Source organism: Eumetopias jubatus, unplaced genomic scaffold, assembly GCF_037043125.1.
Source record: "Eumetopias jubatus isolate StellerSeaLion01/CBP00866 unplaced genomic scaffold, mEumJub1_p1.0 scaffold_3, whole genome shotgun sequence".
Classification (NCBI taxonomy): domain Eukaryota; kingdom Metazoa; phylum Chordata; class Mammalia; order Carnivora; family Otariidae; genus Eumetopias; species Eumetopias jubatus.
The window spans coordinates 179,921,462-179,935,885 of NW_028274809.1; the positions used below are offsets into that span (position 1 = coordinate 179,921,462).

The window sequence follows — 14,424 nt, forward strand, 5'->3', positions numbered from 1 at the left end:
TAAGAAAAATGGCTGAATCTCAGTCAGAACCATGAGGTATGTAGTGTGAAAATTGTCCTAGACCCATCTCGTGCTCCCAAGCTTATCAGTAGCCTTGAAAATGACAGCCTGAATTCCAGTATCAATACTGGAGAAAGCAGAACGGACCTCATTCTGACAGAATTTTAATTTTTGTTTGAACTGTCTGGTGACTCCCTAGAAAACCCACTAAAAGGGCTTGTCTTTATCCTGCCTAACTCATAACAGTGTTAGAGCTGCTACCCCGTTTTGTGGAAAACAATTATGGGCAAATGTTTTAGTCGCTCCTGCCTGCAGCAATAGAAAACAGTTGGGACGAAAGCAAAGCAACCAAAATCTAGTGAGGAAAGGTTGGGGAATGAGAGGTTTTGGGAAACAGAACTTTGAGAAGTTCGGACATATTCTTGGGATTCTAAAAGGCCGTGCACAAGCCCAGGGAAGACTGAGAAGCCCCAAGTTCCCTCCTCTGGTTTACTCTGAAGTCTGTGCAAGCGACAAGTGAAGGCTAAGGGGAATGCAAGCTGCCTGGCTGAGGGTCCGACGTGTGCTTCTCCCTCTCCATCTGCCACACACACATAGAGCCCCTGTGCAAGACTGGGATGCTTTTGGGGTCCAGGCATTTAAGTAAAATCTCTGTCTCATACTGAGTAGATGACTAGGTGAACGTAACAGAGACTTCTGTAGCCACACGTAAGAAAGAATACAGGCTTTACAAAATTAGTTCAGAGATGTCACTAAACAAGTAATCAAAACAGCAAACAGCAACAATAAACCCAGGGAAGGTAAGAATCTGACTTTCAGAAGTGCCATACTGTAATATTCGAAATGCCTAGTTTTCAACAAAAAAATTCAGAGGCACTGAAAAATCCTAAAATAAACATAAGAAAAACAATTCTATTTACAATAGCATCCGGAAGGATAAAATACTTAGAAATAGGTTTAACAAGTATGAGACTTGTATACTGAAAGCCACAAAAGCTACATCATTGAAAGATAATAAAGAAGATCTGAATAAATGGAAAGACATCCCATATTCATGGATCAGAAGACTTAATATATTAAAATAGCAACATTCCTTAAATTATCTATGTATTCAATGAAATTTCAATAAAAATTCCAACTTTTTTCCAGAAATGGAAAGCGGATGATGTAATTCATAATGAAAGGCAAGGGTCCTAGGACTGCCAAGATAATCTTGAAAAAGAACAAAGTTGGAGGACTCACAATTCCAAATTTCAGAACTTACTCCAAAGCTACGGTAATCAAATAGTGTGGTGTTTGCATAAGGGGAAGATATAGATCAATGGAACTAAATTGTGAGTCTAGGGATAAACCCAGTATCTGTGGTGAGCTGATTTACATCATTATGGGGCTTGGACGGGAAACTGCTGTTACAGATTATGGGGCTCACTGTCAGTAGCAAGTTACATCCTTAATCTGGATAAAGAATTCCTTTCTTCTGCCTGTGCTAATTGATGTTTATTAGTTTTGAATCTTATCACTGTCATCTTGGTGACAAAAATGAAGAATTAGAATTGTTTTGAGAGAATGACAAATGGCCAGGATGACTTGGGAACTTTAAGGGAATTAAAATGATCATAAGCACCTCAGGAATATGACTACAGCACAGACATCACAGGATAGAAAACAGAAAACTGCAACTAGGGGCAGGGGTAATTTAGGTGGAATATGACCAAAGCCCCCTCCACTGTGGACTGAAAAGGAATTACAATCCAAAGGAGCCAAACATACAATCAGATGGCTGTTTTTACTGACTTAAATGAGATACTAGTGAAACCTGAGGTACCGTGGCAAGGCTAAAAACAGGAAATAAAACTACATAAAATTTAAATTGTGTCTTTTTTTTTTTTTTAAAGATTTTATTTATTTATTTGAGAGAGAGAGAATGAGAGATAGAGAGCACGAGAGGGAAGAGGGTCAGAGGGAGAAGCAGACTCCCTGCCGAGCAGGGAGCCCGATGTGGGACTCGATCCCGGGACTCCAGGATCATGACCTGAGCCGAAGGCAGTCGCTTAACCAACTGAGCCACCCAGGCGCCCTAAATTGTGTCTTCTGATATCTGGGACAGAGAAACCGAGAATGGTTAACCAGGGATGGGAGAATACCCAATGACTCTCTTGAGTTTTTACTCAACTGGTAAGCAAGCAACTTTTAAGAAATAAACTGCCAAGGTTTGTTTTGGGAAGGGTATAAATACAGAGGTCAGAAGTAATGTAATTCAGTTACTCAGCTTTCTCTGTAAAGACAAAAAGTGGAGAGACAGATCCAGGGGGAGAAATAGAATTAAAAGCAAAGTATTGCTTTCATTCTTGAATAGCTCTGTTTTAGCATTAAGATATCCAACAGATTTTCTGAGTGCTTCCTATGTGATAGGACCTGATGGATGTTGAAGATATTTAACAAAGTCCTGGTTTTTGTGGAGCTTACAGTCCACTGGAAGATTATACATAAACTAATAAATGCATAATAAATGCATATCATATTGGGTGGTAGCAAATGCTATGAAGCAAAAATCAAGCTTAAGTGTGAATTAATTTTGCTGTTCTAACAGACCAAGGTGAAAAGAGTGCTCAGAACTCAGGGCTCTGCATTTTGTGCAGTTAATTTTATTTTTTTCAAGTAGGCTCCACGCCCAGTGTGGGGCCCAACACCGGACTTGAACTCATGACCCCGAGATCAAGACCTGAGCTGATATCAAGAATAGGATGCTCAACCGACTGAGCCACCCAGGTGCCCTGTGTCAGTTAATTTTTTTAAAGGAATCTACAGAATAAAGTGTCACAAATAATTATCTACTGAAAGTAGGCACTTTCCAAGTGGAAAAGTAAAAGCATTTAATTAAGACACAGAACTTCCCTTAATAGTATGCAAAAAAAAATATTTAAAAAATTAAGCTATTATTTAGTTTTAACAAGGAATAAAATTCTGATACATGCTACAACATGGATGAACCTTGACAGCAGTAAGCCTAATGAAATACACCAGGCTGAAATGGACAAATAGTGCATAACTCCACTTTTATGAGGCACTTAGAAAAGGCAAATTCATAGGGACAGAAAGTAGAACCGTGGTTACCAGGGAGCTTGAGAGAAGGGAGTGGGGAGTTACTGCTTGATGGGTACAGAGTTTCTGTTTGGAATGATGAAAAGGTTCTGGAAAAATGGATCATGGTGAAGATTTTATGACACTGTGTATGTACTTAATGCCACCATGTCATACACTTAAAAAGGTTAAAAGAGCGTATCTTATATTTTACCTCAATAAAAAATTACTTCCCGACACTCTTAGCGGGAATAGAGAAGAACGACTCCTCAGGCGCCCACGAGCTGGGCCAGAGTCCGAGCCCTCACAGCCCAGCAGTGGTGAAGTGGACCGGGCGTGGGCAATGGGGACAGCAGCAGGGCTGCTCCTCCCTGGTGCTGACGGGCCTCTGCCAACCTGGGGGGACCAGGTAACTTTACGAATGGAGCTGCAAAGTTTCCTTATAGATGCCTTTCTTCTTCAGGGTGGTCTTGAAACTTACGGCCCTCCTTTCCTTACCAGGGCCCATGCTCCCAGTGCTCTTCTACAAATGTTTAAAAGCATAAGGGCTTAAAATAAAAGTCCCAAAGTATTAAGATTACTAACATGGTCATTCCTTTTTCTGATAAAACATTTTTAGAGAACACGTTTGTTAACTGAGCTTAAAGGTATCCAAGTCAAAGTAAAATCCAGCCAATGAGAGAAGATGGTCTAAAGAGCAGGAAAACACAGTAAGGATAGATAAACATTTATAACAACGCACTTAGTGCTCTAGAAAATACAATGGTAACTAATTCAGAACTTATGTAACTTGCCCTGAGTCTCAGGGAATGTACAGCATTTCTTTGGTGCTGTTATCTTTCTGTGATTCTTGGAGGGAGGACCAAATTTGTAGATGGGAAGGCTGGTTGGGTAGGACAAAAGTAACTGTAATAACTGAACATTTCCAAGAAAATCCCTTAAATATTTACATGAGACAATTAGCAAGATGGTCAGAGAGGTTTTTTTTCCCATTTTTTTTTTCTGATCACATAAGTCATACATACCCATTGCTAAAAATTTGGAATTTACAGAAAAGCATGAAAAAAAAACCCCACAACTACCTATTAAACCACATCACCCATTAATAACATTTTATTTCCTCTGGATCTTCTGTCCATCTTTATACATGATAGTATCATGTAAGCCTGTATTTCTTACTTAACATGAGAGCACAGCCATTGTTCCTGGTTGCTGAAGCATGATTATAAGCATGATTCTGAGTCTGAATAAAACACCCGAACACATGGATATACAATTTACAATATTTCTCTGTTATATACTTAACTCATTTCTATTTTGTTTTAAGAATATGCAGCAATGATCATATCTTTGGGAATAAATACTTTCCTCCATTTCCTACTATTTCTTGATGGTACTTTCCAGGGAAATTACTCAGATCAAAATCTATAAACACTGGAAGGATGCCACAGCCACAGCTGCTTCCAAGTCTGCGCCAGTTAATAGTCTGTCCAGGTGTCCTTCTACCCTTCTGCATTTCCTCAGTTAAGCTGTAGTTTTTATTATTGGTTATTAAGATTATTACATAAAGATATTATCAAGGTATCTGAATTTTTATGTTATTATGAATAAATCACCATGTTTTCCAGATGGTTTTTGGAAATACAGCTTTTGACCTGCTTACTGTCACTTCAAACCCATTTTACTAAGGTCTTATTAATTAAAATGCTGTTTTGGGGGAGTTTTAGTTATATAATCTGCCAGGTAATACTTTTATTATCTCATTTCTAATAGTTATACTTTTTTACACTGTTAAATCATGATGATATGGACATATTTATATTGATTGTGCTGTAATTAGAATGTTCTCAGAGTTTCATTGTTACAAATTATGTTTTATGTTGGTTTGAAATATTTACTTATTTTGTTCAAAGAATATTTGTTTATTGAATACCTACTAAAACCAAGGACATAATGGTGAGAAAAAAATGGATAAAATTCCTACTTTCAAGAAGTTTATATAGTCTAGTAAGAAACAAAGACATCAAAGAATCATAGGACAAATTTATAAAATTATAATAATTCACTGTGCAAAGTGTATGGAAGGACTGGTAGTTCTGTAACATAATAAATATGTATATATACAAACACACACATGTGTGTATGTGGGGGGGTAGAAAGGGTTAACTCAGCGGGCCAGCTTGCTTGCACCTTGTACATTCCCTGGAAGGGCCTGTTTCTGTGACAAAGGTTCTCTAGGTTGGCTTCTGAGAACTCACTCTTGAAATGTTCTGATACCGTTCCTCCCATGCTGAGGGTCCTGCTGCATGCTGTAGAGGTTTGTATGGAGTTTCTGTGAACATGAGGATGAATACCCGCTTTTCCTTGGAGGGTCTGGAGCTTCAGTGACTGAGATCAGTCACACAGGCATTACATTCCCACATGACAGACTCCTTTTCGAACCCTGAACTCCCGGGTCAGGCTAGCCCGGCATGGATTGTCACACATGAAATCAAGCATGTTGTCTATGACTCCATGAGGAGCAGCTTCTTGGAAACTCCCGCCTGGTTTCCTCTGGCCTTTGCCTCATGCTCTCTCTCCCTCTGCTGCTCTAATAGCTTGTAATGGAGAGTCTAACAACTGTGAGGCTTCCTGAGTCCCTTTAGCGTATCACTGAGCCTGAAGCTGATCCTGGGGCTCCTCAATACAATGCCTATAATGAAAACATCTTCTAATCTGGGTAACTGAGGTCAGCTTCTCTCAGGAAGTACTGCTTGGAGCAAAGCCTGAAGGAAGAGTGGGAGTCGACTGGATAAAGAGGGGAAGCATTGCTTCCCTGGCAAGAGAGAGAAGGGAAAGTGGTGAAAGGAGTACTTCACAGTCTAAGAAACGAAAGGAGGGAGAAGGCCACTGACAGCCTCACAGGCCACACTGAGGATGGCACAGCACCCTCGCTGCAAGCGGGGTGAGGTGAGCAGAATCCCAATTTCCGCAGGTGGTAGCACAGACCAGACGCTTGGAGGCCCCTGTAAGCTGGCCAGGCAAGGTTCTCACGGTAGTAGGCTGTGTTCTTACATGCCTCAGATTTAACTATTTGATGTTTTGTTGCTGTTGCTCATGGGGTTACTTGGTTGTTCGTGTTTGTTTGTTTTTTTTTTAAAGCTGGAAAGGATCCTGAAGGGGTGAGTTCTTGAGAAGAAATGCAGAGAACAGGAAGAAGGGGAGAAAAGATATGAGAATGAGAGGGGGATGAGTCCGTATTTTCACTTTTCTTCTGAGTTCTGCAACCTCTTTCAAAATGCTTAAATTTATTTGAAAGCCTGCCAATATTTGGTTTTATATTAAGTCTTAAATCTAAAGGTTTTAAAAACAAGGAATTACACGAGCACTTACCATTACAGAAGAATGCCTAATATCTAATGCATAGGTAGGGTCCAAAACATGTGAGTTTAATTTTAAAAATTTGCTAATATCTTCTTTGTTGATCCCAAGATTACGGAGGCCATTCATCATTTTTCCTTCTAGTTTCAGCATATCCAAAAGACTTTTAAAGAAAAAAAATAAGTTTTATTTTGATTCGCCAAATTAAAAAAAAAACCTTTAAAGTTTATAGTTTTCTTAAAGCATCAGAAACGAATTCCACTGGTATTTTTATTAACAGCAGGAAAAAATATTATTAAACTCATTAACAAACAAGACAAGGAGTTCTAATTAGTTACCTAGGGTAAACTCATGTTGACTTTCTGTGTGTGGTGACAAAATCTTATTATTTAAAAGGTAAGGAAACAAGGTATATTTATTACATTCTTTAGCAAAGAAGTGAAGATATGCTCACCCCTGAGTGAGCCAAAAATGAAGGGGAAAATATCCTAGGTCACTATTTTGGTAAATCTACTATTAAAACAAGGTAAGCTCAAATAGGACCTAAAATATAAAATTTTAGCACAGAAAAAGCCATTAAAGCATGAAAGTTCACATCTGTTTGAAATACATATAAAAATTTCTAATCATATATATAATACTCTGAGAGCTCTTAAACATGACAGAAAATACCACTGCTAAAAAATAACAACATCAATAAATAACCCTACTGGCAAAAAGTCTGGGCACTTTGAGTCTTTAAACGCCTACTGATCAAGCTCACACATGTGCAGGTAAGTGCCACGTTCTTTCCTAACACAGTGCCTCTCACAACCCCTCAGGAAGTCCCAAGTGGTGCAGGTGAGGCCCAGACAGGTGGTCTCTCACCCAGGTCCCGCAGCTGGTGCACAGAGTGGGGATATGAAAGTTGTGGGAAGACAGTGCCTCCCTGTAGCTGTAAAGATAAGGCTTTACCAATTGTGGTAAAGCGTACTTATGTTTGAAAAGGTAAAACTTTACCAGGCAAGGAAGAACTTTATTACTTTTTGAAACCAAGTGTTAAAATTCATATTTATAATATTTAACCTAACTGCTTCCTTAAAAAAATCCAATCATGGAAATCACTTTGCTTTTCAGAAATGAACAGAATCAGAATAAAGCAATATATGGATTTTAGTATACCACTCTCAGGGAGGTCTATAGAGATCCACACATTTTTATTTTTAAAGATTTTATTTTATTTAGGAGCACGTGGGTGGCTCAGTCAATTAAGCATCTGCCTTCGGCTCATCTCCCTCTCCCTCTGTCTGCAACTCCCCTTGCCTGTGCTCTATCAAATGAATAAATAAATCCTAAAAAAAAAAAAAAGATTTTACTTATTTGAGAGGGAGAGAGACAGAGATAGCAAGAGAGTAGGAGCGGGGAGGAAAGGGAGAATCGCATGGGCTCCATCCCAGGACCCTGGGATCATGACCCGAGCCAGAGGCAGACGCTTAACCCACTGAGCCACCCAGGCGCCCCTAGAGATCTATATTTAAAAAGTAAAGATCTAACATCTGAACTCTTACAAAAGCAGTTTTGTTTTGTTTTTTTTTTTAAGTATTTCAAGTTGGCCTGGAGGACTTAGCTCTGAACATCTGCATCCTAAGGAGTTCTGACCACTATTTACAGAGCACACTTTTTAGCCTCCCCTCCAATCTATTAGAGGATGAGTGTGGTAAAGAGAGCGCTAGCTTAGATACCACAAATCACCCTTCTAATAATAAGATTTAGTCTGGCTGTAACGCTACTTCATGTGTGGCTTCTTGAAGTTCTTAACCTCTTTGGTCTAAATTCTCTTATTTGTGAAATAAGAATTCTGGATTGCATTGCCAATGTTTTCTCCATTTTTAAAATTTTATGATGCTTACCGATCAGACACTTTCTTGGGGCAACAGAACTGTAATAGTCCCCATAGCTTTTGTATCTACCATCTTTGTAATCTCAACCTAGTTTCCAAGGAAAACCATCAAGAGAAAGACCAGATTGAGTTACAGGGTACACTGGAAAGAGCATGAAGTTTTAAATCCTGCTACTATTTGTCAGCTATGTCCCTATCTTTGTGTGACATTTGAGTCTTCATTTCCCTGTCTAAAAAAGAGAAGGGTGGTAATCACTTTATAAGGCATTAAGATTAAATTAATTCCCTACTGGGCACACAGTTGCCCTCAATAAGCATGTTTCTTCCTTGCTCTTTTCAAATCTTGAATTTTGGCTACCAATTAAAAAAAAAAGGTTCTTTAAATGTGCTAGGTCTGTTTATCAGGAAAACTCCTTATATTTCTGGAGTTTGAAACAATTAATATAATTTATCATGCTTCTCTTTTAAATAGTTACTATCTTTAGATTTGCTCAGAGCCCTTTACCAGCTTCTCCTGCACTAGAGAGGAAACCTGGTTGCACAATCTGCCCCTTGCCCACCTGTGTGACCTCAGCTTCTTCCGGCTCCTCCTCACTCCATAGCCCGGCCACAGGAGTGGATTTTCTTTTTCTCAAATGTGCCACTGTTTGCAGAACCCCCACCCCCCACTTTGCCTGATCTGTCCTTTAAGTGTTAGCTTAAATGATCACTTCCTTGAAGAAATCGGACATTTCTACTGTCCCTATGTTCCATCAAGAACTAGTTTAAATCTCTGGAGTTAGATACTCCCAGAGCACTGCAATTTATCTTTTGTAAACTTACTGCACTATCATTACATATTTACTATCAGTTATCCCACTAGACCACTTATTTCTGTCTTCTTCATCACTACACCCCCAATATCTACCAGTTTCTATAGCATAGTAGGCACTCAGATATTCACTGGATTGAATTTTAATATTGATTTTATAATACCGAATTTTAATGTTACATGCATTCCAAATACATATTTTATCAAGAGCCCCAAAGGATTCTGAGCCAGACAACTTCATTAAGATACAGAGAAAAACCACCCAAGTAGGGATATCAAGACACCTTTCTTATGTCTTTCTTTCTGGTAGGTATACTGTGGGGACACGGCTCAAGCAGAACAGGATGGCTATCAAAATGATTAACATCCACTTTGTACCAGTTTGTCTGCTCAAATCCGTGGTTGAGGTGATTGCTTAGAGAAAAAGATGTGTCAGTGGCTCTAAGGTAGAGATGTGAGACACCATTTATGGACCTCCTCAAATTTACTCAGCCCTACCTGCCTTCCTCCCTGGCCCTGGCCTTCTGCTGCTAACCTCCCCGGGAGATGAGAGCCAAACTTGGACCAGGCCTTGGCTCAACCAGTGCCGACCGGCTGGGCCCACCAAGGCTCGGGCCCCTCCCACTACTTCCAGCGTCCGAAGGCAAGGACCGCATCAGTCCTCTATGACCCACAATGCAGGGAGAGATGGGCAGTGTAGGAAAGAAGCGTAAAATAATTCCTCACTCCCGTTCTTTCCCCAAACGGGTAATTCTGCAATACTAGTCACAGGGGACCTCTCTCTGGATCTAGGATATAACCTCAGGAACATGACATTTTCCTTCCTTCTCCTCTTTCCTGAATCATTGTCTTCCAGGATCCACACTGATTTTATTCTCCATGTTCTGATTTCTTTCTGGGAATTATTTTGTGCTAAAAATGTCAGAAGATATAAACATCCTCACATCTTTTCTTGTCCTCCTTGAAGGGCCTTAGAGGAGATGCAGCTAGTGATCACATCAGTGAGGAACAGAATGTGTCACAAGTTGCACAGATCACTACCCACAAGCTGGAGGAGCTAAGGTGGATCTATTTCCTGAATAACCTGCAGCCTTTCTAAATAACTGGGCAAAGTGTTCCTGCTATGAAAACCTTCCCAAAATCTACCCACCACTTACTCCCTCTCTTAAACCTGTTTTCACCATTCCTGAGCACAGATGGAATTTCTGTCCTGCTGAGGCTTGCAGGCCAGCAGCTAACAACCGCTCTACTCCTGCTGTGGATAGTGCTTACCCTATGTACCTTAGCTATCATTTTCCCCAAGGATCCAACTAAATAAAGAGAAAGCCTCATTTGAGCTACTGTATTTCTCAGTCTTTCGTACATTTTCCTACTCTTCCCAAACTGGTAAGAAAAGGAAATAAACATTTAATCAATTGAAGTTCAATGGAAGTATATCCAATTGAATTAAAATTGAATATCTGAACTAAAGTATTGTGTTTACTAAGTTTATCTTATAAATACGAATTTTTAAAGTAGTTTTATGCTGCTCTACAAAAGTAAAATAAATCCAGTCTGTTTTTTCTTCTATTTGGCTCATGACTAATTTGTGGATCAATGCTCATGACAAATACAAGACTTTCTAATTTTGCCCTACAGCATTTTTTTAAAAGATTTTACTGGGGGGGAGACACATGAGCAGTGGGAGGCACAGAGGGAGAGGAAGAAGCAGGCTCCAGGCTCGCTGCTGAGCAGGAAGAGAACATGGGGCTCGATCCCAGGACCCCGAAATCCGGACCTGAGCCAAAGGCAGACACTTAACTGAATGAGCCACCCAAGTGCCCCTGCTCTACAGCATTTTTGAAGATTTTTTTTTTTGACCTACAAAAACAGACAACACCCTGAACTCTACAATTTCAAATTTCCTTTCTGACAAATACAAGTACTTTAAACTCTTTGTTAATTCCATTCTTCTGGGAAAATGTCCTATGTTCCTTTCAATTCCTTTCTGGAGGGTAGAGTCCCTGGCTGCTCAGTGCAGTCCCATGGAACTTAACTGCTAAAGGACAGACCTACTAAAGAAAGACAGTTTCCAAAAATACAAGTACAGGCGCAAGGTTTAGAAACTTCAGTTTTCACATCTGAGCAAATGTCTCCAAGGTCTCTCCCAGGTCTGCATTCTAAGACACTTGAGAGTATTCTAGCAAAATAACAGAAATGTTTTGCACAAAAACATGTCTTTGCTTTACCTTTAAAGTGATTATTTGCATTTTGGCAAATACTAAATTCAGGACGATATTTTCCCTTATATAAATCATAGTTTATATTAATATAAACTAATATACAGTTTTGTATTAGTAATTTAATACTTACCTAAAAGGATCATAAGCACTCATATCAACACGAAGTCCATTTATGAACAGACAAGCATCACCTGGCTGAATTTCAAATCTCTCATGAAGACCCTTGAAATAGAGCAGGGTAATAGTTAACCAAGTCATAGAACAACAGCGCGATCTATGCCAGGAGTCGGTAAACTTTCTATAGAGTTATACAGTAAATATTTTAGGCTTTGCTGGCCATATCATCTCTGTTGCAACCACTCAGCTCTGTTCTGTAGCACAGAAGCAGCCACACACAACACGTAAACAAACGGGCATGACTGTGCTCCAACAGAACTTGTATTTATGAAGAGGTAGCAGGCCGGATTCGGCCTATACGTGGCTAGTAGCCTGCCCACCCCTAAGCTAAGTGATGGAAATCTCATGATAGGTTAGACACACAAATACCTGAATATTTTGATTCTGCAATAGATATTAAAGTTCTAATTCTAGGGCACTTACCTAATACATCTTACACCGTGTGTGTGTATGTAGGCGCATACATACTTAGAATTTGATCGTTGCCACACTCCTAGTCTTTAATATCCCAAGACTCAAAACTTTGGTGTATTTGTAAATATCTGTTGGAGATCACTCTAAATTCATAAAGGTGAAACACATAATGCAGTGTTTCAATGTTCATCTTTTTTTCATTCAGTAAATGTTCCCTGAGCACCTGCTTTGAGCTAGAAACCAATCCAGGCACTAGGGCAGTAACAAATGTAAAGAATGTAATGTTCTTGCCAGTACAGAATAGTTGTTAAGATAGTGGTGAGGCGGTCATATCAACTTTAAATCCTAGTCTTGCTATTTAGTCATGGTAAGAGTTGGACAAAGTTACTTTGCTTCCATATGTCTCCATTTCCTCATCTGGAAAATGGAGTACTTACTTCTATCTCACAGGTAATAAAGTATAAATGTGATATATATCTGTGTCTGGTCACATAGGCAGCACTCACAAGTGAAGCTTTTATTATCATTATTATTAGGGCAGGCAAATTCATTTAAAAGGAAAAACAACTTCAAAACAGTACATTTCAGTGATGCCACATGGTAACTGACCTAACAGAGGTTAGTATAAATTATTCTAGAAAGGCACATGAAGCAACTAACAAGAAGAGATTCAGAGAAGGTTTGGCAGAGGTGAATTTTTCTGTATGTTATCACTCACTGCAACAGTTTACATAAAGAGGAGAGAAGGAACTAAATTTGTAACAGGACAGAAAATATTTCCACTTGATTTATACAGAATACTAGCAAGAGGTTAAACTCTAACATGAGAAGATTCATAGGTGAAACTCTGATTTATCTTTATCTCTATGCCTTTCTATCAAACACTTATTCTAAGAAATCTGCATTCTAACTTCAAAATCTACAGATGCCTAATGAACTCATCGCTTATTTTTCCAAAACTTGCACTGAACCCTCATACGCATTATGTCAAGCTCTCTCCAGCACTTCATTCATTTTAGGCATCTCAATAAGAAGAAGAAAGCACATCAAGCACACAGATCTATACTAAATTGCAATTCCCTCCAGAATGTTCATGTTGGCTGCAGTGCCTTGAACAAAGATAGTCAAAACAGGGTAACCAATTGAACTCAGTGGATCTGACTGCTTAAATATTGTCAGTCTACTGGAGACTGCTGCTGACAAATTCTTTCTCATTCCCCTCAGAGGAGTAAGCCTTAGTTCCTGGAAAATTACCCTGAGTGTATGATTTAAGGCAGATTTTTGCAAATCAAGAGGTTAAGACTTCAGTTTCCGGCAATATGATTAACAAGAGATCCTGAAATCCTACTAAAAAAAATGCTAGATTAGTTTAAATAATCTATTAAAATAATAGATTAAAATATTAATAATGTCCTCTAAATAGATGCTTTAGTTTTTAAAAGTAAAGACTCCGTTTAAGGGCAGAGAAGAAGTAGGAATATGAGTCCAAGGATAGAGGCCAACACTGAAGGCCTTGTCCCTAGGAAATCTCAAGCTTCCTCAGTGGCCTAAAGCTTGGGGCTTAGAGGGCTGATCTCAGAAGGACGGGAGGCGAAGCTTTGGGCCCACTCATGGCAGGGAGGAGCGTAAGAGATATCCTATGCACACAAATGAGTCTTAAACTCACAGTGAAAGGTGGCCTAGAAAACAAATTGCCCCGCAGAAACAGCATAGAAGCTTGCTGGTCTCACCTTGGTTCTTGGTGAGGGAAGAACAGGTTTTCTTTCTTTGTTTCTTTCAAGATTTTATTTATTTATGTGAGAGAGAGAGAGAGCACGCACAAGCAGGAGAGGCAGAGGGAGAGGGAGAAGCAGACTCCCCCCTGAGCTGGGAGTCCGATGCGGGACTTGATCCCAGGACCGAGATCATGACCTGAGCCAAAGGCAGACGCTTAACCATCTGAGCCACCCAGGCGCCCCAAGAACAGGTTTTCAATAAGAATTCATGACCTCTTTCATCTTCAAAAGAGCTTGAGGCTGATTTCACATTATTTTTAAGGTCCAAAAAATATACACAGACCTTTTATTTGAAGTGGAGTTAAGTTGGGAGGGCTCTTTGGCTTTGAGCAGAAACAAACATAAATTCCCAATGAGACACAGAACTTCATTCAAAAAAAGAGGGACTACATTGCAACATATCCCCCTTTAACAACCGAAGTAGCTGGGCCATTACCTGAAGCTAAAAAATTCCAACTGAGTGGGGATCTCAAGAAGACTGGTTTGAGCTTTCTAATGGTAAATTTTTTTATATATTTGTCTGGAGGCCCTTAAGCTGAAACTGCACCCATCCTGAATTTAAAAATTGAAGTCAGATATATCTTAATGTAGGAGATGTCCTTTTGTTGTTTGTTTTTTCTCCAGGCTGAGTGATGAGAGAAGATAAAATTAAAAAAAAAAAAAAAAAAACATGTTCTACAGAAGAACTTTTGGAAAGGATATTCT

The 14,424-nt window shown here is 39.4% G+C and overlaps 1 protein-coding gene across 1 annotated transcript in view; it reads right to left on the reverse strand.

The window, feature by feature from the left end:
- The window catches only part of UGGT2 (UDP-glucose glycoprotein glucosyltransferase 2), a 170,400-nt gene that overhangs the window by 92,987 nt on the left and 62,989 nt on the right, over positions 1 to 14,424 (reverse strand). The window contains exons 11-12 of the mRNA XM_028112040.2: positions 11,484 to 11,575; positions 6,454 to 6,604 (exon numbers count right to left, since the gene is read on the reverse strand). Of these exons, the coding sequence (XP_027967841.1) occupies positions 6,454 to 6,604; positions 11,484 to 11,575 (243 nt within the window). The remainder of the gene's footprint in view (positions 1 to 6,453; positions 6,605 to 11,483; positions 11,576 to 14,424) is intronic.